General features: G+C 42.1%; 1 protein-coding gene and 1 long non-coding RNA gene across 2 annotated transcripts in view; both read right to left on the bottom strand.

Moving 5' to 3' along the window:
* The window catches only part of LOC309663859, a 134206-nt gene that overhangs the window by 84442 nt on the left and 22663 nt on the right, over positions 1-27101 (bottom strand). The window lies entirely within an intron of this gene.
* On the bottom strand, positions 1579-9765 carry SPATA31F3 (SPATA31 subfamily F member 3). Its single transcript, XM_082468469.1, has 5 exons — positions 9754-9765; positions 7923-7968; positions 7318-7378; positions 5885-6399; positions 1579-2945 (listed from the first exon to the last, which is right to left on the bottom strand). Exons 3-5 carry the CDS (start codon positions 7323-7325, stop codon positions 2485-2487), a joined length of 984 nt encoding a protein of 327 aa, XP_082324595.1. The 5' UTR covers positions 7326-7378; positions 7923-7968; positions 9754-9765; the 3' UTR covers positions 1579-2484.

The following is a 27101-nucleotide window of genomic DNA, read 5'->3' as shown; positions in this document are numbered from 1 at the left end:
CAGCCATGGTACCTTCCCAGCTCCTCACTTACCCTTTTGAGTCTTTGCCCAAATTCTGTTACATGTGAGAGCAATCTTTCTTCTCCTAATACACAAAGTCTTACCTCATTAATGCTTCCTTCTTTCTACTAACCACCAGCAAAGTGTTTGTGCTTTTTCCAAGGCCATCTCATGAACGTGGACATTCACTCCCATCCCCTCACCTCTACACCACCACATGGCTCCAGCAGTTCTCCCTGCATCATCAGTTTACCCCTCCTCGACTGCATCATTTCTGTCAACATCCAACATCTTATGTCTCTCATCTTTTTTTTTTTTTAATAATGAAGCTGCTTTTCTTTCTTTTTTTTTTTTTAATTTAGGGAAGGCTCTTTTATTTATTTATTTATTTTTATATTTATTTTTGGCTGTGTTGGGACTTTGTTTCTGTGCGAGGGCTTCCTCTAGTTGCGGCAAGCGGGGGCCACTCTTCATCGCGGTGCGCGGGCCTCTTCACCATCGCGGCCTCTCCTGTTGCAGAGCACAGGCTCCAGACGCGCAGGCTCAGTAGTTGTGGCTCACGGGCCTAGTTGCTCCGCGGCATGTGGGATCCTCCCGGACCAGGGCTCGAACCCGTGTCCCCTGCATCAGCAGGCAGATTCTCAACCACTGCTCCACCAGGGAAGCCCTCTCATCTTTTTTTAAAAAAAAAAACAAACCCTCTCTGGGTTCCACTTCCTCCTACAGCTCTATCCCCATTTTTCTGCACCTCTGTGGAACAAACCTCCTTTGAAAGAATTAATTACACTTGCTATCACCACACTTGCTATCACCAATTGCTCTCCTCTCATTCTCTCTTGAATCCACTCCACTTCAACTCCATCACACGCGAGTCTGTTCTTCTCAAGGCCATGAGTGATCTCTGTGTTGCTGAATCTAGTGGTCAGCTCCACACCCTCATCTTACTTGGCCAATTCACAACTTTTCATGCAACTGATCATTTTCTCCTTGCAATATGCCAGTATGCCACACTCTTCTGGATTTCCTCCTTCCTCCCTGGCTCCTGCTTTTCAGCCTCCTCTGCTTACATGTTCCTCTTTTTCTTCCCAATTTCTTAACGTTGGAATGTCCCAAAGCCAAGTCCTTTGATCTCTCCTACATTGATACTCATTCCTTTAGTAACCTTATCTGGTCCCACAATTATACATCCATCTCTCCATCTCTTTCTCTCTCTCTCCAGCCAGGACGCTCCCTGAGCACTATAAGGCTTCTGTGTTGAGAACAGACTGTTGGAGATACGGTCTCAGGAAGAAGCAGGAGATTATGAAACTATTGTAGCATTAGTAGCAGCAGAGGAGGCAAGACAGGGTCGTTTTCTGAATTTTGAAGGTAGAGACAACAGGATTTACTGATAGACCAGAAGCAGACTGTTAGAAGCAAAAGTCATGGCTGACACCAATATTTTTGGTCTGAACAACTGGCAAGAGAAAGGTGCCATTAACTGATGTGGGAGCAGGTTTGGTATATGTGATTGGGTGGTGGTGGTGGTCTGGGGAATCAGTTCACTTTTGAAACAAATACTGGACATCTGAGCATATACACTTTTGATTAGACAATTTGGGCATGTGAGACTGTCTACCCTGTAAGATAATGATCTCCATGGAGGCAAGGCCTGTGTCTAGGTGACTGTTGTGTCTGGCATAGTTCCTGGCACACAGTAAGTACTCAAACATTTTAACTGTTGAATGCAAGATGCCTCTCGAAGTCATTTGTATTGTGACTCTTTGGAGACATTATCATCAACTGATTTTCATTCTAGGAGGCATTTATTCCACGCAGCTGAAAGGCAGTGGGGGTCAAACAGGTAACAGGGCTACAGCAAGCTCCCAGATGGGTTACCCCTTAAAGTCTAATCAATAACAACAGGGTGCAGAGAGGGGAGATTCTATCAATTGCTTCTGACATCTATCATATTAGCTATGTGCTAATATGATAAACACAAAGCACCTCCTCAAGAATGAAGCACTGTAACACTCCTCTAAAAACCTTCCCTCCGGATCATGGGAATATATAAAAGTTATCAATGAATTGTGCCTGTGGGCAAAAAGTGCACTGGATTCTTGGCTACTACTTCTTGTACTGCATCATGCACACTTTGCGCCTCTGGGGCCCAAAGACAACACGGGAAGCCATGACAGAAGTCAAGCCTGATCTTTACCTTCAATGCACCTTAGACAAGGGTCTTCCTTCTCTGCTCAAGTCCCTTTATCCACAGTCCAGGGTGGAGCTGAAAGAGTTGTATGGAACGCTGACCCATTTGTAAAATGGGTTTAAGCTCCCAAACCATATGGGAAGTACAATCTACCGCCTCTACTCTCTCCATCACATATCACATTAAAAACAAAGAGGCACAAACAGGTGGTTCTTTGCTTACAGGTACACAGTATATTTGGAGAGGGTCCTGCCTCACCTACATATTAATGGAAATGATGATGACAGCCTTCTTCAGGAGGATGCAGAAGTTTGGGAACCTATGAACTCCTTTTTCCTGGACTGGGTATTCTCCTTGTATAGACAAATGCCTTCTGCTGAGGTGAGAGTTGAGACATGGGATGGATTTTCTGGCTGAGTGGCACAAGTCAGCTGAGGACAGTGCTTGGAGCTGTTGCAGGAAAGGCGCAGGAACCAGGATTGGCTGGACTGAAGGGACTGTCGCTGGAACTCATTGTCTAGGCACTGGAGGGCATCAAAGAAGGCCATGCCTTCCTCCTCCTTCTCTGACTGAGCTCCCTTCACAGGGCATTTGGTGGGAGGTGGACTCTTCTCAACATTTTTTGTCTTGGTTTTGGCCACCTTCTCATCCTTAGAGAGGAGAATGGATTCCTTATGCCCTTGACCTTTCACCTTGGGGTTAATCCAGTGTGTAAAGTGCTTCATCTTATTTCCCAAGCCAGCTTCTGCAGCTTCTGGAAGGGTAGGGCTCTTGTGAGTATGGGCTGTCTTTACCAGACCCTGCAGCTCTTGGCCCTAGAAAGTGTGGCCCTACAAAGCTTGGATCTGAAAAATGTGGCTCCTTTAAATGCTGGACTTGCAAAATGTGGGCCAGCAAGTTGGTCCTGTAAGATCTGGCCCTTTAAGCCCTGAACACTCCAGATCTGGCATTCTCAGGAATCCTTGTTTGGGTCAGATCATTCAACTTGCCCTAACAGCCTTACATACCATTCTTATCCGGCGGTCCTTTTGTCCCAAGGAATCCTGGAGGATGCTCTAGGAACTCAAGGTAAAGGGAGAAGCTGGTGAAGGTACTGACGGGGGGCACTAAGCTGACAGGATGGAGACGGTGGCTCTAAAGATCCAGACAGAGCCTTGCTAGTCCCTACTTACTCAATGCAACCATCCTGGCCAAACTAAAATTTTACCTGAGAAAGATCCTGGAGACACATTTGGGAAGTCAGGGGCTCTGGGGGTTCTACTTAGAAGTGTCCCTACTGGAACCTTGGCAGGGTAGATGTTCTCTCTGGTTGGAGAGAGACTCGGCGCTGCACCCCCTTCTCTGTGATTCTCTGATGCTTTGAGTTTCCCTGGGTCCTCTGTTCTCCCTGCTGGTGCAGGGAGTTATTCTCACATTTGCAGAGGCCTGGGGCTCAGGGATCTTCCAGGCAGGGGTTGTTCACACTGGCCTCCAGCTGAACACAAAGCACCTGGGCCTCTGTCATGTCCCCACTGGGCTGTGAGACCTTGAAGGCCCATGGGAAGAACCATTAGGACTGCTCTGGAACTAGCTTGCTTTTGGTTCTGCTGCACTGCCTTAGTTCAATTGCAACCTCTTCTTTAAGGTGGGCCGTTTTGGGGTCTGGCGGGATGGGGAGTTCCTGGAAGAATATTTTCCTTTGGTTGTTTAGATTCCTAAGGGACTCCTAGGCACAGATATTCCTTGGGACAGCCATAGTTTGTTCCCTGGACTCCTCTGTCTTTATGAGACTTCCCAAACGTATCGCTAGGAATTTCTTTTTCAGGTAAAAATTCAGTTTGGCCAAGATGTGTGTCTTGAGCAAGCAGGGGCTAGCAGGATCTGTCTGGCTCTCCAGAGGTGCCTTCTCCATTCACCTGTACTTCAGTCCGGAATGCCTGTGCACTGTCTATACAAGTCTCACTGTCATCTTGAAAGCTGGCCCAGGATTTATACACTGCTGCTTAGATGAGATTGAGCCAGAGGCTCTGTTGGGCCCCCAACAGGCCCAGGCACCATCTTTGTGATTGGAGATTGGCTAGTGATAGCCAGGGCCATGGCCTTGGAGAGTGCCACAATATAAAGAGCCCACGGTTCTGACAGGAAGGCCAAAACTTGCCTCCAGTTTCTCAAAGGCTCCCTGGGAGGGCACCTAGGTAGGTGCTAATCGAGGTGATCAGTAACAGCGTCTGGTGAGGCTTACTGCTGCTGGTTAAGGCCTGTCAGTATTCAGGGTGTCACTTCCTAGTCCATGTAGGGACTGATTGCTGCCTCTATGTCTAGGGGCTTACTTTCTGGGGTTCAAGGGAGCCGAGTTGCTGCCAGGGCCCCTGGAATTCTGCAGACCCAGTGATTTGAGTCCCAACCGCTGCAGATGTGGGCAGGGACAATCCCCTAGCAGATCCACTCATATTTTTAGCCAATATGGCTCTACAACATCACCATGGCCTGGGAAGCAACTGTGGGCAGGCACTACTGGCCACAATAGATCAGAAGAGGTCACTATCCCCTCTGGTCTCTGGGTCTGCAGGCTAGGGGACACTCACCCTGGTCAGTGTGCTGCACTGGGGCAGGGGCTGCTGGTCAGCAGGGGATAGAAGCAACTGGATGGACTGCTGGATCTTCTGGGACAGACCCCAGCAATGGTAAATCAAACTGCCAAATCAACCACTTCTGAAGGTGGAACTCCACCAGCTCAGGGCATGCTCCAGGAAAATACTACCTTGCTCTTGAGGATTGAAAAGGGCTTCCCCAAACAGGTAGGCCCCTAAGTCTCAGGAGACAGGCTTCAGCATGTCTCAGGGCTTATGTTGTATGGTTCTCTGCATCTACAGAGATCTCTAGGCAACAGCTGGCAAGTCCCAGGGAAGCTGGAGCTGCCTTTGAAGTGAAGGTGCCACTGCAAGGCTTCACACTTGGCCAGAGTCAGAAATGGGACATTGATATAGACTTGTTGATAGAAAGATGAAGAAGCCCAAATTCAGGTATGTGGGAAGAAGGTGGGTCTAACTGAGGTAGAGGAAATTTTAGACAGTTTGGAGATTAACAAATCATTGAAGAAAAAGAAACCAGGCTCCACTTTTGTGGCAAGATGTCTAGGGGTGGACCAGGAACTCAATGTGCAGAAAAGAGGAACCATAGAAAGGTAGCTGTGTTCTGCTGCAGACAGCACACTGAGGCCTCAGCATGTCCCCCAGGCAATGGACAGAGACCACTTATAAACTGAAAGTTGATAGAGGGTAGAGCCAGAGTCACAGAGTTTGGGATTTGTTTGCAGTGACATCTGCACTGGATCCATAGCGGATCCTTGAAAAACAGAAAGTTTGGGTGGACTTGCTTACCTCCCATGAACCCCAGGTCAGGGAGATAAAAGCCCATCTTTTCAACAGAGGCCTTAGAGGTAGCATTCATGATGAAAGAAATGGTAGTGTTTTCCCCCAGCCTTGGAAAATTTGGGGGCAGTGTGACATAAGTTGCCACAGGAATCTTCCACAGATCTTGGGAGCCCTCAGGTGTAGAAATGCATGCATTTATCTACACATACTTAAAGATACATCAGGGATTTGGGGACACGGGAACATGAGATGAAGGGAATGAAAAGTCATGGGGTATTTTAGGTTTGTGAGCTTTGGGTTCAGGGAAAGAAAAGGAATCAGATATTCAAGGTCTGCTGACCTTGTTTCTCTGGAACACATTCGGAGTTGCTCTTCTTCTTGTCCTGCTGGTTCACAGGAATCCTAGGTTCTTCAAGGCTTGAAGAAGACAGAGCTCTCACGTCCCAGGGTACCTCTGGCCCTTGACATTCCTGCCTTAGCTGCTGGTGGTCCGCCCAGTATTCGTGGATGCTGACTGCACTGGCGGACTCGGTGGTTGACTTAGTGGCTGACCTGGCAGCTAACCGGGTTAAGGATTTCTGACTTGTTAGTTGTGACACTATGCGCGTTGCTGATGGAAGCGAAAGCTCTTTGGAGCGCAGGGAATCCTGACTCTGCTCAAAAGAGAGACTAGACATGGACAAAACCTCTAGGCAAGAGGAGCCCTGCGATGTCCCCGAAGAAGTAGGGGTGGACAGGGTGGTCTCACCCCATAGCAACTGCTGAATCTCCAGAGCCACAGCGTTGCAGGTTTGGCAGCAGGGATCCGCACACAGGAGCCGCCGCACGCTCCCCTCCTGAGGAAGCCAGCCCTGGCTGGGAAGGGAAACATGGCAACCGTTTGTTACTGATGGAATGACATCTGCCTCTTTTCAAGTGTGTGGCCTGGAGATTGGTCTGTAAGCTCTGCGTTCTACCCCCAGGTTGTTTTTGCCACGGATATTCTCTAGAAACATTCAGCAGGTTAGGGCTAGCTAACCTGGGCAAAGTCTCAGACAACTGAAGGGAACGCAGGGCCTTGAGAGCCTGGGAGGGGGGTGAGTTCTCTGCTGACCTGTGTTGAGAAGCTGAATTAGGAGAAGGCAACCAGGCAGATGGGGGAGCCAATGGTTAGCTGATGGCGCAGCACCAGGAACATCACCAGATAGAAGCTGGAGTCAGCCTCGTTTGGGGCTACGGAGGTCCTTGTGGGAACTCTGCATTCTGGGGATTAGAGGGCATACACAACATCTCTTGGAAGCCAATCCCTATTCTCTAGAGATCTTAAGAGGGGGATAATATGACAAGCTCCTGCCTGAGGGCTGTCCCAGGATCTGGCCTCCCTGAAGACAAAACCAGAGGAGGTATGTCAGCAGGGTCCAGGGGTCTGCCCTTGAAAGGGTCTAGCTGTAAAGAGAATATGAAGATGATGACTGATTTATGCACTTAATTATCCATCCTCCTAACTTGTCTTGTGGTTGAGTGAAAACCCATGTAGTTTTAAATCCTGCACTAGTCAAATCCTGAATTCCAGGACCTTTGTGAGCCTAGCCCAGAGCAGAACTGCAGGACTCCTCTCTCCTGAGACGTCTGATCCCACCCTCTCCTCTGGGAACCCTCAACCAGCGTCCAGGCTCCACTGTGTCTGGCTACCTCCCAGCCATTATGCTCCTCCCCAACCCTGCCCCAGGCCAAGAGGAGAAATGATCACAGGCCAGGCTGGGAGTTGCGAGACGGCAAAAAGCAAGAGATCACCTTCTCATGACAGAGAGCAGCTCCCACGGCTTCTCAGCTTCTTCCCGGGAAAGTCTCCTAGCTGAGAAACCAGGAGACAGTGTTACATGGAACAGGAGAGGATTCAGGGACATCCTACAGGAAGCTGGAGGCCTTTGAATGACAGGAGACTGCAAACCCCAACAGCCAGTGCTCTGAGGCACGTCTGACTACAACTTAACCAGGTATGATGTGCTCTCCTGGACCTAATCTCCTTTGACCTTTTCTCAACCACACTGTGAGTGAGACAGCATCATCATGCCCATTTTATGGATAACAAGACTGAGAGCTGAAGTGACTTCCACTGGGTCATAAAACTAGTAAATGACACAGTTAAGGACAGAGCCCTTACTTCCTCACTCCCCTACTTCCTCTTCACTCCCAGGGATAAGGTGGAGAATTCTGGAACATTCCCAGGCTCTGATTTCCCACCCAAAAAAGTCTTCTCGGAGAATTTGTCAACTTGGGGAATTGGGCCTTCAGTGGTTAGAGCACCTGGTGCCTGGCACCAGGGGTCACTGAGGGACAGGGTTCACGGGAGCCTCACCCACAGTAGAGAGAAGTCAGAGCAGAGACTGGGACTTTACCTCTTGATGTTTTATCTTTAGCCCTTTGTTTGACTCTCCGGTGACGCTTAAAGGCAAAAGAGAGTGTGAAGCTGGGGTGCCCTCTTCTTTTCATGTCTAAACTGAGACAAAACCTGCAAATATTTCCCAAGCTTTTTCTGTGTTCCAATTTTACACATTCTCCTACCTTTCTTTTTCCTACTCTACCTTTTTCACACCATCATTTCCTTTCTCTTATTTCTGATTCATTTTTAGGCTCTTCATACTCCATACCTCCACCCCCATTTCCTGAACAAGTTCTGTGGAGAGATCAGGATAAGACAAGAGAAAGGGAGGAACAGAATAAAGGATGGGTGGTCCAGTAGCCAAAGGACTTTAGCCATCCAAGGCCCTAAATGTCCACCAACCAGAAGAATCACCCAAATATGAAGCTGTTCTGGGATCCAGTGAGGAAACTTCCTCCATTAAAAAAAAAAAAAAAAAACAGGGGTAAGGGGTAAGGGTAACAAGAGACAGTGAGGGGATAAAACCTTGTTTAAGGCTTAATTGGTTCAGTCGTGGTCATAGTGTTTCCCTACCCAGCAGCAGCTCCTGTTAGGTCCCAATCTTAAATCTTGGTGATTCTTTCTCACTTGCCAAATAATTAATGCAATAATGATGATGGAACCATAAGTGTAAAGCGGATATCCAACATCCCACAGAATAAAGGTAGGGCTCAACATAATCTAAACCTCACTAGCCATCCCCCTTTCTAGGCGTCCTAGGCTTTCAGGGTCTTAGAACCTAACGCCTCCAAATTCTAGACCTATCATCTCTGCCTCACAGAGCACAGAACCAGACCAGTAGACTGCATCACAAAGCCCTCCTGTTTCCCATCATGCATAGCATCCCAGACCTTTATTTGTCTAGGAGAAACTCATGTGACACAGTGCAGAGCCTGAGCCTAAAGGTGTCAAGTCACAGGAAGCAAATACTCTTTCATGCTCTATTCTCTGTATTCTGTTGGCTCAGCCTTCTTCTTTCAGATAATAGTCTGGCATCTATCCCCAGATAACTGAGTGTTTATGTACACTGCATGCCCTAAAACAGAGACAGTGGCTAGGTCAGAGGAACTCCATGAACTATATCACCTGTACTGGGAAGATAACTAGAAAACACACAAGAGGACAGTGCACACATCGTCTTGTTAAGTCTTGGACAGTGAAGTTTTTGACACCACAGGCAATAGGTGGTCAGTATCCAGAGGTTCAGGAAAAGGACAGTGATTAATGGGACAAGGAAAGGACATAGCTTCTGTTCTTTTGAATAACTTACCGAGAGTTAAAGGAGCCCTCCCAGTCTCATCCCTAAGCTGGACAGTGTCAAAGGTACAAAGACATTAGAGTTATGTTACCTGCCTGCTCTCAAGACACTTAAAAACCTAGTTTCAAAGACGAGATTAATTCACAATCAAGAACCCACCTTATTAAGACTTGAATCAAGAACCAGCCTTACTAGGAGTTGGGAAAGAGAGGTGTAGGGAGTTATTTAATGGGTACAAAGTTTCTGTATGGGATGATGAAAAAGTTCTGAAAATGGATGGTGGTGATGGTTGCACAGCACTGTGAATGTCCTTAATGTCAGTGACAAGTACACTTAAAAGTGGTTAAAATAGTAAAGTTTATATTGAGTATATTTTACCACAACTTAAAAAACAAAAGGCCAAGAAAACCCATTCATTAGCATGAGGGGGTTCTTTGCTACCTATAAGGAAGAATATTCTGAAAATACTTTGGCAAAAAAATGGATTAGTGAATGTTTTTCTTAAATGTCCTTTTTTACAGAACAAAATAAATACAAAATAGATCCTTACATTTAAGATAATTTAAGAAGAGTCTCACCCTGAAGACGGGATGAATTTGAGCCATTTCAACATCTTTCCTGAACTTGTAAATTCCATAATACAGGAATGAGAAGACTTTTCCAACTAAAGAGCACTGAATGACAGGTTAACAATAATCAGTGAAAAAGCATCTTGCATCAGCTTTTTAGCAGTAGATCAAGATACGTACAAAGTGGCTTGAATCTTTTATTACTGTTGTCATTCCTACCAAACCAAGCTCCGGCTTCCTGCAGCTGCTGCCGGCCTCTATGCTGCTGCAAAGGTTCTCAGCCTCCCGTTAACCTGACCCGGTATGGATGGCACTGCGTGGTGCTTGGGGTCCTCCTTCCCTGGACTATGAATGTAGGTAATTAATAAACTTCATTCAGTCTTATAGGTCCAGTGTCAGATGTTGCTCGTTCCGCCAGCCCCAGAACCCCAGGGTTACCAATGGGATGAAGAGGAGGTGCACAGAACACTGTATCTCCTACACAACCAGCTCCTGCTTCCCGCAGCTACTGCTGCGACACTACTTGGTCTCCCATTAGCCTGACCTCTTTGCCCCAGACAAAATCACCAAATCTGGCAACATTGGCACCAGCTCCAACTAGTATACTATTTACTTAACAGATAATCCACAGCCACTGTCATCCCACTAAACTGTTAAAACCATATGCTGCAAACTCCTCTATAGCAACGTACCCACCCTTGCTCCTCTGTCTCAGAGCTGAGGAGGTAGAGTCAAATGACAATCTTATGCCTTTCTGCAGAGTAGACTTTTAGTACAGGTTTATTTATTGATTTGGTACCCACTGACAGAGGGTGCTTGTGTGGATAGGACAGTGGGATCAGCGTCTTCCTAAACAAGGGCACATTCATGTAATGAACATACTATCGTTTTTGTTTTTTTAATGGATCATTTCTTTTTTTTTAAATTTATTTATTTATCTATTTATTTTTGGCTGTGTTGGGTCTTCGTTGCAGTGCGCGGGCTTCTCATTGTGGTGGCTTCTCTTGTTGCAGAGCACGGGCTCTAGACGCGCGGGCTTCAGTAGTTGTGGCACGCAGGCTCAGTAGTTGTGGCTCATGGGCTCTAGAGCACAGTCTCAGTAGCTGTTGCACACAGGCTTAGTTGCTCCGTGGCATGTGGGATCTTCCCGGACCAGGGATCGAACCCGTGTCCCCTGCACTGGCAGGAGGATTCTTAACCACTACACCACCAGGGAAGTCCACACACTGTCTTTTTTTTTTTTTTTTTTAACATCTTTATTGGAGTATAATTGCTTTACAATGGTGTGTTAGTTTCTGCTGTATAACAAAGTGAATCAGCTATACGTATACATATATCCCCATATCCCCTCCCTCTTGCGTCTCCCTCCCACCCTCCTTACCCCTCCCCTCTAGGTGGACACAAAGCACCAAGCTGATCTCCCTGTGCTATGCGGCTGCTTACCACTAGCTATTTTACATTTGGTAGTGTATGTATATGTCCATGCCACTCTCTCACTTCGTCGCAGCTTACCCTTCCCTCTCCGTCCCAGCTTACCCTTCCCTCTCCCCGTGTCCTCAAGTCCATTCTCTATGTCTGCATCTTTATTCCTGTCCTGCCCCTAGGTTCTTCAGAACCAGTTTTTTTTTTTTTTTTTAGATTTCATATATATGTGTTAGCATACGATATTTGTTTTTCTCTTTCTGACTTACTTCACTCTGTATTATAGTCTCTAGGTCCATCCACCTCACTACAAATAACTCAATTTCGTTTCTTTTTATGGATGAGTAATATTCCATTGTATATATGTACCACATCTTCTTTATCCATTCATCTGTCGATGGACACTTTAGGTTGCTTCCATGTCCTGGCTATTGTAAACAGAGCTGCAGTGAACATTGTGGTACATGACTGTTCTTGAATTATGGTTTTCTCAGGGTAAATGCCCATTAGTGGGATTGCTGGATCATATGGTAGTTCTATTTTTAGTTTTTTAAGGAACCCCCATACTGTTCTCCATAGTGGCTGTATCAATTTACATTCCCACCAACAGTGCAAGAGGGTTCCCTTTTCTCCACACCCTCTCCAGCATCTACTGTTTGTAGATTTTTTGATGATGGCCACTGTCGCTTTTAATGATGTGGGCATGGACCTTCACCTTTGCCCTTCCTGCCTCATGGTTTATCGTGAACGGCAAACAAGGGAGATGAAGTACATCAAAGGCCTCTGTGGACTCTGGAGGGCTACACAACTGTAAAGGATTCAGATTCGTCTGTTTCTAGAAAACTTGCTAAAGCTGGACCCTGCTTGCATGATAATGCTACAGTGCCACAATTACTGTAATAGTAGAATTTGTTCAGGAAACTGTTCATGATTACTGATTCATATGCACCATGGGTCATATCACAGCCCGATAAAGAAAAATCCTGATAGGACACTGATGTGATTTTGTCCCTCCACACAAGCCTTACTTAGGAGTTTTGCTGTGTCTCATTCTCAGAAAACACTAGTGAATACCTTAGATGTCTCAGGTGATGGGGACAGAGGCATAGCTGCTTCCATTCAGAAGCAACATTTTTATATGCTAGCATTTTTATTACTGCCCAAGAGTTGGACAGGAAGAGTTGGACACACCCCAGAGCAGTATCTGCAAGACCACCAGCGCTTCACAGCAGGTTACTATGCTACGCAGAAGTGTAGCAAGCAGCTAGAGGCACTAGAGGGCAGCACTTGCCCACCCAATGAGTCCCGAGGACTCTGTTTCAGGAACTTTTAAAAGGCCGTCTGTTCCAATGGCTCTCAATCCTGGCCTTACATCAGAATCACTGGGAAGCTTGTGGAAATATACATTTCCTGGCCTCACCCTAGACTTAATGAATCAGAATCTCTAGCGGCACGGTCTTGCAATCTATGTATTAAATAAGTGTCAAAAATAATCCTCAAGCAATAGAGCACTGGGCTTTGGGGTGTGTATTGGGGAGCAAATGGCCTCCAAAGAGCAACAATTCTTCCTCCCACCCCAGTTTTATTGAGATATAATTGGCACATAACATTGTATTAGTTTAAGGGGAACAACATAATCATTTGATGTATGTAGGTATTGTGAAATGGTCACCACAATAAGTTTAGTTAACATCCATCACCTCAGAGTTATAATTTTTTTCTTGTAATAAGAACTTTTAAGATCTACTCTTTCAGCAACTTTCAAATATATTAACTACAGTCACCAGGCTATACATTAGACCCCAAGAACTTATTAATCTTATAACTGGCATTTTGTCCCTTTTGATCACCTTCATCCATTTCTCCCACCCCCACTCCCTGACACTGGCAACCACCAATCTGTTCTCTGTTTGAATGAGTTTGGTGTTCTTTTTAGATTCCATATATAAGTGAGATCACATAATATTTGTCTTTCTCTGCCTGACCTACTTCACTTAGCATAATGCTGTCAAGGTCCATCCGTGTTGTTGCAAATGGCAGGATTTCCTTCTTTTTTATGGCTGAAAAATATTCCATGATATCATCTTCTTTATCCATTCATCTGTCAATGGACGCTTAGGTTGTTTTCATGTCTTAGCTATTATAAATAATGCTGCAATGAGCATGTGTGTACAGATATCTCTTGGAGATAGTGATATCACTTCCTTCAGATATATAACCAGAAGTGGGATTGCTGGATGAAATTTGAAGCAACTATCTGCGGATGATGTTATAAAAAAAAAAAATCTCCTATAGTAGGTGAGTTTGGCCATCTCTGGCAATGACCTAACTTAGACAGTGATCTGTAAATGGAAGTTAAGAATTCAGGAACACAAGGAAGAAAGGAGAATTGACCCTGACTGAGAAAAAGTACTATGTGCCAGGCCCTTTACACACATCACCTCATTCAGTCCTTACCCTCAACCAGACCCAGGTACTGTTATCCCTTGTTATATACAAGGAAACTGAATCACCTGTAAGTAAAGTAACACTAGCCTGAGGTCACGTAGCAACTTAGTGATGGATAAAATGTTTGTTTCTAAACTCCACTAAGCCTTGCAACCTTCAATTCAATCAAGTTGAGAGGAAATGGACATAACATATGATTCTAAGATGTTTGAAACTGCAGACTACTCACATGTCCAGTTGTTTTTGAAAAGAAGGGCCACAGTAATAAAAGGACTCTAAAACAGGAGCCAAAGAGCAAGGCTGGGTCCAAAGGTATCCAATGTCGTCCAGGTCATACCTACTTCTCATCAGGTATGTCCCCCAGGGGCAACAGCCCAGTGACATTAGCATCTGAGACTGTCCCATTCACACACCTGGCTTGATTACAGGCTCACCAAGTGCCTTCTGACTAGAATGTAACGTACAATGTAAATGGACCTATACAAAGAGAATGACCTGACTAGCATGTAGGAGTATTCCAGGTCCCTCGGGATTATATTTCTCAATATAAATTCGTAAATTAGCATGATGACTTTATGCCTCAGACTCCTTTCAGTTTAATTTCAGTTGGTAATTCAGTTTAAATACAGTTGGTTTCTTCAGGAAACCAACTGGCTCAGAGAACCTTGACAAGATGTAGTCTTTCTACTTGTACAGCTGAGGAACACTGACTCCTAGTTCTCCCTCCTTTCCGTTCCTCCTAGTTAGTCTCCACCCTCCTGACCAGTTGCAGAGGCAGGGAGGGCAATTCTAAACATGAGGCTGCTGCAATGACCACAATCCCCAGCCTCCTCACAGAGGAGAGCAGCACTATTTCTCAGTTTGAGCTACCTTCCTCTGTGTGCCTCAGTTTTTTCCCATTAATACAGAGTAGTATCTATCAAAGGCTATTTATTGAATAAAGCATTTGGGTGGGGGGGAGAGTAATAAATGTTATCCATAAGTGAATCCCGATAACTTAAAAGTAGGAAATAACAGTTAGTTATACAGAAACACTCAAAATATCTCAGAATGTGCCTGGTACAGATAAACTACTATATAAATCTCCTCTAAAGAGGAGAGAGGTTACTTTTGGCTGAAGTGATCTGGGAAAGCTCCATGTTGTAGAAAATGGCATTTAAACTGGTGCTTGAAGCAGACAGAGGATTTTAATACATGGAATTGGAAGAGAGTGATCCACATGCAGGAGTCAGCATGGATAAAGCGGCTGGTGCCTCTGTGTAATGATATGTGGAAATAACAGAAGGATTCCTGAAATATTTATTTTACTATGGGTACATTTTATTTTGTATATATTCGATCTCAATGAAGTGAGGTTTAGATTTCTTTTTGTCTTTGTGTGAAAACTGAGGTTGTGGATATCTTCTTGTGGGTATGTTTTTCTGCATCACGTGGACAAGAACTGTGTAGATGGGTCTCCTGAATCTGACCATTGTGTTTCTAGGTATAAATGCCTGCATGGGTGCATTTCTCTACAGACTTTTTGATCTTTGTGGGTGTGTGCACATGCAGTCCTGAGGGAATGGGAAGGAAAGAGAGAGGAAGGAGTAGAGGTGAGGAGGAGAAGAAAGAGAGGAAAGGGAGTGAGAAGCTGTTGAGCTGAACCTCTGTCCAAAGCCCAAATGTGAAACTCCTACACATCATTAGTATTTTAAGTAGTTGATAATTGATTGTCCTATTGACCTCAGAAGTTCTTTTTCTAATAATAAAACATTCATTGGTAAAAGGCTAGTGTTTCAAACTGCTATGTTTTATCCATCACATTCTATGTCTTTTCATTCGTCCTTCCTTTCACCCAATTTAGTCCTCTTTTTGGATTTTTTTTTTCTTTTGGTGTCTTATTTTCTTATCCTCCCAGTCCTATTAATTTCTTTATTGGAATTTTGTCTTTCTGTAAGTTTTTCCTTTCTCTTCTAACTTATGGAGCTAATACCATACCCCCCCATACCCCAGAAAACAAATGTTTTAAAATTGCAAAAGGGGTACTTCTTGTTGTAAAGATATTTTAGGCTCAATCTTAGGCATTTATCTTCACTGCCACAGTCGATTCAACAGATTTTAATTGGGTGCTTTGGTGTATGTTAAAGGCATTGTTCTAGTTACTGAAGAAACAGAGAAAAATGCCTAGAATAGTCAACCAATTATATTGATGATCATCTTTAACTGAAGTAACCAGCTTTTCTTTTCTCCAGACATAGGAGAAAACTAGAAGACAGAAAAGCAAGAGTGATTTAGCTAGTTTTTCCATGGGCATCTACTACATATCATCTTAAGAAAACTGAGGTAGCAAATAATCATCCAGTGAATTTGCATATTTTTTCGTATTTGTTAATATACTGCCATTCCAAGAAATGAGGGTAAATCAAAATTATATTTAGTGAGCAGTATTTTTGCATCTGTTTCTTAGAAATAGTTCAGGTATCCAAAGATGGTTTATTAATTAACTTAATCATTTGTTTAATGATTAAGCTCTTAAGGTTAAAGATCTGGAAATATAATTTTACCTAATATATCCTTATGAGTTCTAGAATTGTAAGGATTTCATAATAATTTCAGAAACAATGACTTGAAAATTGCTCAAACTTAATAAAAGTCATAAATTTACAAATTCAAAATGTTCAATGAGCTCCAAACAGGACAAATTAAAAGAAAATCATGCCCAGACACATGATAATCAAGTTTCTTAAAACCAAAGATAAAGAAATCTTGAAAACAACAAGAGAAAAATACTACATTACACAGAGGACTCAAATCAATAAAATTAGAAATAAAAAAGAAGTTACAACTGACATCACAGAAATACAAAGGATCATAAGACAGTACTACAAGCAACTCTATGCCAATAAAATGGACAATCTGGAAGAAATGGACAAATTCTTAGAAAAGTACAACCTTCCAAGACTGAACCAGGAAGAAATAGAAAATATGAAGAGACAAATCACAAGCAATGAAATTGAAACTGTGATTAAAAATCTTCCAACAAACAAAAATGCAGGACCAGATGTCTTCACAGGTGAATTCTATCAAAGATTTAGAGAAGAGCTAACACCTATCCTTCTCAAACTCTTCCAAAAAATTGCAGAGGATGGAATACTCCCAAACTGATTCTAGGAGGCCACCATCACCCCGATACCAAAACCAGACAAAGATATCACAAAGAAAGAAAATTACAGGCTAATACCACTGATGAACATAGACGCAAAAATCCTCAACAAAATACTAGCCAACCGAATCCAACAATACATTAAAAGGATCATGCACCATGATCAAGTGGGATTTATCCAGGGATCCAAGGATTCTTCAATATATGCAAATCAATCAGTGGGATACACCATATTAACAAATTGAAGAATAAAAACCATATGATCATCTCAATAGATGCAGAAAAAGCTTTTGACAAAATTCAACACCCACTTATGATAAAAACTCTCCAGAAAGTGGGCACAGAGGGAAACCTACCTCAACATAATAAAGGCCATATATGACAAACCCACAGGAAACATTATTCTCAATGGTGAAAAACTGAAAGTATTTCCTCTAAGATGAGGAACAAGACAAGGGTGTCCACTCTCGCCACTATTATTCAACAGTTTTGGAAGTCATAGCCACGGCAATCAGAGAAGAAAATGAAATAAAAGGAATATAAATTGGAAAAAAAAGAAGTAAAACTGTCACTGTTTGCAGATGACATGATACTATACATAGAAAATCCTAAAGGGACTTCCCTGGCGGCACAGTGGTTAAGAACCCACCTGCCAATGCAGGGGACATGGGTTCGATCCCTGGTCCGGGAAGATCCCACATGCCACGGAGCAACTAAGCCCGTGTGCCACAACTACTGAGCCTGAGCTCTAGAGCCCACAAGCCACAACTACTGAGCCCGTGTGTCACAACTACTGAAGCCTGCGTGCCCTTGAGCCTGCGCGCCACAACTACTGAGCCCATGCACCACAACTACTGAAGCCTGTGTGCTCTAGGGCCCCGCATGCTGCAACTACTGGAGCCTGAGCACCTAGAGCCTGTGCTCTGCAACAAGAGAAGCAACCACAATGAGAAGCCTGCACGCCGCAACGAAGAGTAGCCCCCGCTTGCAGCAACTAGAGAAAGCCTGCGCACAGAAATGAAGACCCAACGCAGCCAAAAAATAAATTTAAAAAAAGAAGAAAATCCTGAAGGTGCCACCAGAAAACTACTAGAACTAATCAATGAATTAAGTAAAGTTGCAGGATACAAACTTAATACAGAGAAATCTCTTGCGTTCCTATACACTAACAATGAAAGATTAGAAAGAGAAATTAAGGAAACAATCCCATTTACCACTGCAACAAAAAAAGATAAAATACCTAGGAATAAACCTACCTAAGGAGGCAAAAGACCTGTACACAGAAAACTATAAGATACTGGTGAAAGAAATCAAAGATGACACCAACAGATAGAGAGACATACCATGTTCTTGGATTGGAAGAATCAATATTGTGAAAATGACTATACTACCCAAAGCAATCTACAAATTCAGTGCAATCCCTATCAAATTACCAATGGCATTTTTCACAGAACTAGATCAGAAATTTTTACAATTTATATGGAAACACAAAAGACCCCAAATAGCCAAAGCGATCTTGAGAAAGAAAAACAGAGCTAGAGGAATCAGGCTCCCTGACTTCAGACTTTACTACAAAGCTACAGTAATCAAAACAGTATGGTACTGGCACAAAAACAGAAATATAGATCAATGGAACAGGATAGAAAGCCCAGAGATAAACCCACACACATATGGTCACCTTATCTTTGATAAAGGAGGAAAGAATATACAATGGAGAAAAGATAGCCTCTTCAATAAGTGGTGCTGGGAAAACTGGACACCTATAGGTAAAAGAATGAAATTAGAACACTCCCTAACACCAGACACAAAAATAAACGCAAAATGGATTAAAGACTTAAATTTAAGACCAGACACTATAAAACTCTTAAGAGGAAAACATAGACAGAACACTCTGACATAAATTGCAGCACAATCTTTTTTGACCCACCTCCTAGAATAATGAAAATTAAAACAAAAATAAACAAATGGGACCTAATGAAACTTAACAGCTTTTGCACAGCAAAGGAAACCATAAACAAGACAAAAAGACAACCCTCAGAATGGGAGAAAGTATTTGCAAATGAAGTAACTGACAAAGGATTAATCTCCAAAATATACAAGCAGCTCAGGCAGCTCAATATCAAAAAAATAAACAACCCAATCAAAAAAATGGGTGGGGGGGCTTCCCTGGTGGCACAGTGGTTGAGAGTCTGCCTGCCAATGAAGGGGACACGGGTTCAAGCCCTGGTCTGGGAAGATCCCACATGCCGCAGAGCAACTGGGCCCGTGAGCCACAGTTACTGAGCCTGCGCGTCTGGAGCCTGTGCTCCGCAACAAGAGAGGCCGCGATAGTGAGAGGCCCGTGCACCGCAATGAAGAGTGGCCCCCGCTCGCCACAACCAGAGAAAAGCCCTTTCACAGAAACGAAGACCCAACACAGCTAAAAATAAATAAATTTATTAATTAAAAAAAAAATGGGTGGAAGACCTAAATAGACATTTCTCCAAAGAAGACATACAGATGGCCAACAAACACATGAAAGGATGCTCAACATCACTAATTATTAGAGAAATGCAAATCAAAACTACAATGAGATATCACCTCACCCTGGTCAGAATGGCCATCACCAAAAAATCTACAAACGATAAATGCTGGAGAGGGTGTGGAGAAAAGGAAACCCTCTTACACAGTTGATGGGAACGTAAACTGATACAGCCACTACGGAAAACAGTATGGAGGTTCCTTAAAAAACTAAAAGTAGAGCTACCATATGACCCAGCAATCCCACTACTGGGCATATATCCAGAGAAAACCATAATTCAAAAAGACACATGTGGGCTTCCCTGGTGGCGCAGTGGTTGAGAGTCTGCCTGCCAATGCAGGAGACACAGGTTTGAGCCCTGGTCTGGGAAGATCCCACATGCCGCGGAGCAGCTGGGCCCGTGAGCCACAATTACTGAGCCTGCGCGTCTGGAGTCTGTGCTCCGCAACAAGAGAGGCCGCGATAGTGAGAGGCCCACGCACCGCGATGAGGAGTGGCCCCCGCTTGCCACAACTAGAGAAAGCCCTCGCACAGAAATGAAGACCCAACACAGCCATAAATAAATAAGTAAACAAATGCTTAAAAGAAAAAAAGCAAAAGTCTATTAATTTAAAAAAAAAAAAAAGACACATGCACCCCAATGTTCACTGCAGCACCATTTACAATAGCCAGGTCATGGAAGCAACCTAAATGTCCATTGACAGACGAATGGATAAAGAAGATGTGGTACATATATACAATGGAATATTACTCAGCCATAAAAAGAAACAGAATTGGGTCATTTGTAGAGACGTGGATGGACCTACAGAGTGTCATACAGAGTGAAGTAAGTCAGAAAGAGAAAAACAAATATCGTATAGTAACATGTATACGTGGAATCTAGAAAAATGGTACAGATGACCTTATTTGCAATGCAGAAATAGAGACACAGACGTAGAGACAAATGTATGGATACCAAGGGGGAAAGGAGTGGGGTGGGAGGAATTGGGAGGTTGGGATTGACACATATACACTATTGATACTATGCATAAAATAGACAACTGACGGGAACATACTGTATAGCACAGGGAACTCTACTTAATGCACTGTGGTGTCTTAAATGGGAGGGAAATCCAAAAGGGAGGGGATATATGTACATGTATGGCTGATTCATTTTGCTGTGCAATAGAAGCTAACACAACATTGCAAAACAGCTATACTCCAATAAAAATTAACTTAAAAAAAAAAGAAAGAAAAATACTACATTACAGTTTGAATGACTGAATTTCTCATCATAAACCATATAGGCCAGAAGACAGTGTAACAACATCTTTAAAGTGTTAAAATTCCACAATGTTATAGCCAGCTAAAATGTCCTTCAAAAATGAAGATGAACTAACATGCACCCCAGTGTTCAAACTGCCAAGATATGGAAGCAACATGTCAATCAACAGATGACTAGATAAAGATGTGGTACATATATACAATGGAATACTACTCAGCCATAAAAAAGAATGAAATTTTGCCATTTGCAACATGGATGGACTTAGAGGGTACTTATGCTAAGTGAAATAAGTCAGACAGAGAAAGGCAAATACTGTATGGTATCACTTACATGTGGAATCTAAAAAATAAAACAAACCAGCGAATATAACAAAAAGGAAACAGACTCACAATATAGAGAGCAAACTAGTGGTTAACAGTGGGGAGAGGGAAGTGGGGAGGGGCAAGACAGGGATAGCAGATTAAGAAGTACAAACTATTATGTATAAAATCAGGGACTTCCCTGGTGGTGCAGTGGTTAAGAATCTGCCTGCCAATGCAGGCGACATGGGTTTGAGCCCTAGTCCGGGAAGATCCCACATGTCACGGAGCAACTAAGCCCATGCGCCACAACTACTGAGCTTGCACTCTAGAGCCCATGTGCTGCAACTACTGAAGCCGCACACCTAGAGCCCATGCTCCACAACAAAGAGAAGCCACCGCAATGAGAAGCCTGTGCACTGTAACGAAGAGTAGCCCCCGCTCACCACAACTAGAGAAAGCCCACGCGCAGCAACGAACACCCAACACAGCCAAAAATAAATAAAGTTTTAAAAAAATTAAAATAAAATAAAATAAATAAGCTACAAGGATATAGTATACAAACACAGAGGGAATATAGCTAATATTTTACAATAACTATAAATGGAGTATAACCTTAAAAAATTGTAAATCACTAAAAAAAAAATTATAAATCACTATGTTGTACACCTGTAAGTTATATAATATTGTACCCCAACTATATCTTAATTTTTAAAGTTTTTTAAAATGAAGGTGAACTAGAAACATTCTCATAAGAAAGAAAACTAACAGAATCTGTCACCAGTAGACCTGCTCTAAAAGATATTCTAAAGGAAGTTCTTCAGGCCTAAGAGACATGATCCCAGAAGGAAAGTTGTAACTTCAGGAATTAAGGAAGAACAACAGAAAGGGTAAATATCAGGATAAATAGACTATTTTTCTACTCTTAAGTACTTTAATATATGTATGAATGTTGAAACCAACAATTACAACATTGTATTTATAGATGTAATACATAAGACACTGATAAAAGGACATGATAAAGGGAGCTTTGTGGTTGTAAGGCTCCTGTGTTTCACTCGAAGTGATATTAAATCTAAATAGACTGTGAGAGCTGGGTATGTATTATATATTATAATCACTGGAGCAACCACTAAAAATGATGCAAAGCTACATGGCCAAAAGCCAGTAAATAAGTTAAAATAGAATATTAGTAAATATGCAAAAATTCCAATAGAAGCCAGGAAAGAGGAGCAAGAAACAAAGAAGACAAACAGGAAAATAATAAAATGTACAACTAAATCTAACCATTTCGATTATCACAGTAAATATAAATGGTCTATACATACCAATTAAAACAAAGAAATTCTCACATTCAATTTTTAAAAGACCAAACTATATAACAATATGCTGCTTTCAAGAAACCTACTAGATAGATAGATAGATAGATAGATAGATAGATAGATAGATAGATAGATAGATAGGTAATGCAAACACTAATCAGAAAAAAAGCTGGATTGGCTCTTTCAATGTCAGAAAAAGCAGACCTCAGAACAAGGAAAATTACCAGCAGTAAAGAGGAAAATTTTATAGTGAAGAATGGGGCAACTACCCAAGAAGAGAACAATTTTAAATGTATATGCTCCTAAGAACCCAGAGCTCCAGAATACATTAAGCAAAAACTGATAGAAAAGAGATAGAGACAAATCCACAAGTATACCTGGACATTTAAATACCCCTCTCTGTGTAACAGGTAGACCAAAAACTAGCAAGGATACAGAAGACCTGAACAATACTATCAACCAACCTGACCATATTGACATTTATACAGCACGCCACCCAACAGGAGCAGAATACACATTCACTTCAAGTGCACATGGAGTATTCATCAAGATAAGCCATATTCTGGGCCGTAAAACAAACCTTAACAATTTTTTAAAAATTAAAATTGTACAAAGTATATTGTCTGATCATAAAATAATTAAACTGCAAGTCATTATTTAATGACTAGAAAGATTTCTGGAAAATCCCCAAATATTTGGAAATTACAAAATGCTGATGGAAAAAAATGGCTGATGAAAAAAATCAGAGAAGACCCAAATAAACAAAGAGACATATTAAGTTTAAAGAATGGAAAATTTAATTTAGTTAATGTTTCAATTTTCCCCAAATCGATCTGTACATTCCCAGCAGGATTTCTTATAGATTTACATGGAAAAGCAAAGAAAGTAGAATACCCAAAACAATTGAAGAAAAGAAAAGTAAAGTGGAGGACTCCCATTACCTGATTTCAAGGCTTACTACAGTAACCAACACAGTGTGGTACTGGAGAAAAGAGAGACACAAAAGTCAATGGAACAGAATAGAGCAGGGATTGGCAAACTGTGGCCTGTGGGCCAAATGTGACCGACAGCCTATTTTGAAAATAAAGTTTTATGGAACATAGTCATGCTCATTCATTTACATGTTGTCTATAGTTGCTTTCATGCTACAATAACTTAGTTGAGTAGTTGCAACAGAGACCATCTGACCTGCAAAGCCTAAACTATTTAATATCTGGCCCTTTAAGGAAAAAATAATAGTCAATTCCTAAAACAGGGAGTCCAGAAATAGACCCAACACATAAATGGACAAATGATTTTTGATCAAAGTGAAAAGCCAAATCAATGGAGAGATGATAAGTCTTTTCAACAAATGGTGCCAGAATGATTGTGCATCCATTTGCACCCCCCTCACAATAAAGACCAACTGATTCTTGACTTATACCTCACACACTCCAAATTAACTCAAGATTGATCACAGACCTAAAGGCAAAGTATAATACTAAAACTCTTAGAAGAAAACACAAGAGAACCTTTGTGATTTTGAGCTAGGAACAGAGTTTTTAAATATACTATCCAAGCAAGATCCATAAAAGATCACATTGATAAATTGTACTTCATCAAAATTCTGAACTTCTGCTCTTTGAAAGATACTGTTAAGAGAATGAAAAGACAAGCCACAAATTGGGAGAAAATATTTGCAAATCAGATATTTGACAAAAGACTTTATCCAAAATATATAAAAAACTCTCAAAACTCCACAGTAATAAAACAAACAACCCAATTTTAAAATGGGCAAAAGAAGATATACAGATGGCAAATAACCACATGAAAGATGCCCCACATCACATGTCATCAAGGAACTACAAATTAAAACAATGTGGATGGACCTAGAGTCTGTCATACAGAGTGAAGTAAGTCAGAAAGAGAAAAACAAATACCATATGCTAACACATATATATGGAATCTAAAAAAAAAAAAAAAATGGTTCTGATGAACCTAGGGGCAGGACAGGAATGAAGACAAAGATGTAGAGAATGGACTTGAGGACACGGGGAGGGGGAAGGGTAAATTGAGACGAAGTGAGAGAATAGCGTTGACATATATACACTACCAAATGTAAAATAGATAGCTAGTGGGAAGCAGCTGCATAGCACAGGGAGATCAGCTCGGTGCTTTGTATCCACCTAGAGGGGTGGGATAGGGAGGGTGGGAGGGAGACGCAAGAGGGAGGGGATATGGGGATATATGTGTACATATAGCTGATTTACTTTGTTATACAGCAGAAATGAACACAACACTGTAAAGCAATTATACTCCAATAAAGATGTTAAATTAAAAAAAGAAAAAAAGAAAAACAATGAGATACCACTAAACACCTATTAAAATGGCCAAAATCCAGAACACTGACAACACCAAATGCTGGCAAGGATGTAGAGGAACAGGAGATAATCTGTAATGTTTTGTAATGGACAAAAGCCTTGAACAGACAGTTAACCAAAGAAAGATACACAGATGACAAATCAGCATGTAAAAAGATGTTCAATATTATTAGTCATTAGGGAAATGAAAATTAAAGCCACAATGAGATACTATTATAAACCTAATAGAATGCCTAAAAATCAAACCAAAACAAACAAACAAAAAAACTGATGTTACCAAGTGCCAATCAGGATGTAGAACAATTGGAACTCTCATTCTCATACATTGCTGGTGGAAATGCAAAATGGTACAGCTACTTTGGAAAACATTTTAGCAGTTTCTTATAAATTTAACAGACTTACCGTACAGCCCAGTTATCCCAGTCCTAGGTATTTACCTAAGTGAAATGAAAGCCTCTGATGACACAAAAACCTGTATGTGCATTTTTCTCATTTTTCTCTCATTTTCAGCCTTGATCCTGCCACCAGATGTCTCAACTGCTTTTGGCTTCTCAGCTTGACTCTCAGTTTTTCTTACAAACTTTCTTTAGAACTCTTCCTAATCATCCTGTTCTTTGCTGCTTCAGTAAGTTACGCATCTTAGCATCAGCCCCCTGGAACCTAACCCCTACCACCAGCAAATACTCCACCTAGGACTACTAGTTTCAATTATAAGCATGATGTCATGTAAGCCCATTGCTCTGTTTTATCCATAAACATTTTATTTATTTTTTTTAAATAAATACACAATAGCATGCACTCTCTAATGGGCCCTCTACTAATTTTTAACACACTGGAAACTACCGAACTATGAAGTTACACAAAAATTGGAATAAAACTTCTCTAATGGCTCTGTTTAACTGAAGAAAATCCTGAGACTGAAAGACAGTACATAAAAATAAATTGTTACATTTTACAACCACTTATCTATATGTATAAGGACTTTCCTAATGCTGTTCAAAACAAGTCAGAAATACAAACAAGGGGGCTGGGGCTCAAAAGTAAGATTAGATCAGCTTTTTTTTTTTTTTTTGGCAGCACTGCAGCCTGTGGAATCTTAGCTCCCCGACTAGGGATGGAACCCGGGCCCTCAGCAGTGAAAGTACAGAGTCCTAACCACTGGACCGCCAGGGAATTCCCTAGGTCAACTTTTTTTTTAAAAAGCTACTTTTTTTGGTGTATGTGTTCAAGTTTAGAATTTTTGACCCAACATCCCACCAGCACTATATTATCACACAAAATAAATATAAAATTACAAAAAGTGCTACTTAGGAATAAGAAGGGTATCCTGATTGTGTATAGGACTGACATGTAGCCTAACCTTGGGGATATGGCTATCAGGGAAAGCTTTGCAGAGGAAGTGACATTTAGGCTGAGACTGAAAGAGTGAGTTTATTTGAAGAAGAACGTTTTAGACAGGGAATAATGTACACAAGGGGGTTGAAGTGGGAAAGCACTTGCACTATGAGGAACTGAAACAGACAGTACAGTGTGGTGGTGAAGTGCCCAGGCTCCAAAGTCAAATGGCCTGGGTTTGAATCCCAGCTATGCCCCTGACTTGCTGTGTGACCTTGGAAAAGTTACATAACCTCTCTGGACCTTGGTTTCCTCATTTATACCTACCTCATAGGGTGTTTGTAATTGTTCAGTAAATATTAGCTTATTATTATTCTGACTGGTGAGATTAAAATGAAGCAGTACTACAAGATGTTGGAGGGCCACAATATCATAGAGGTTTTTAGGCCCTATTAAAGATATAGGATTCATTCTAAATGTAATGGAAAACTATTGAAGAATTTTAAGTAGGGGCGTGGCATCATGAAATTTGTGTTTTAAAACATTAATCAATTGACAAATATTATGCTTCTGCTTTGTGGCAAAAAAAAAAAAAAAAAAGACTCTCATGAGGTAAACTTTTCCTATCAGTCCAGGCTTCTTTTCATTCTCTCCTTTGCCCCTTAATCTTTTCATATGTGATAGTCACTTTCTGGTAAGTATTAAGCCAACTCGAAGTTCAGCCCTCATAGGAGAGTTCTTCCCTTCCCCCTCCCGCTTCTCAAACACAGTGTCCCAGTGTCAGGGAAAGTCTACTACTCTTCCCTGGAAACATGGGAGTACAGCTGGTCTCCGTACTCTTTTTCTGCTGGTCTTCAATTGAGCTGTTTCACCCTGTTTATCTCTAATCCACCCCTGACTGTTAGTTTCTGTCCTTCTGGAATCCACTTGGGATCAACAAGGACCACCACCAACCTCCATTACTGCCATCATCTCAGTGGCTCAGGTGTCCCTTGGTCTTGCTGTCCTCACAGTACTCTAGGGCTACACAGAGACTCTTGAATCTCTGCATTTTAAATACAGACCACTGAGAACGAGCAGCATTTTGGGAGGAGTTTTACCCAGACACTTGCCTTCACAGATGCTCCTTCGTTGCCTACTCTCCCCTTCCCCACCTCCACATCAAACATAGAGCTTCTCCAAGGTTTGTACCTGCCATCAGGCTCAAAGGGTCTCA

The sequence above is a fragment of the Balaenoptera physalus genome (assembly GCF_965194825.1).
Source record: "Balaenoptera physalus genome assembly, chromosome: 7".
Lineage (NCBI taxonomy): Eukaryota > Metazoa > Chordata > Mammalia > Artiodactyla > Balaenopteridae > Balaenoptera > Balaenoptera physalus.
Note: the sequence above shows the minus strand (reverse complement) of the source record. Positions and strands in the feature narration are given on the sequence as shown.

Coding starts and splice junctions, on each gene's coding strand:
- SPATA31F3 (XM_082468469.1), bottom strand. Junction 2,946..5,884: donor ATGTGTTCCAGAGAAACAAG/GTCAGCAGACCT, acceptor CTACCCTTCCAG/AAGCTGCAGAAGCTGGCTTG.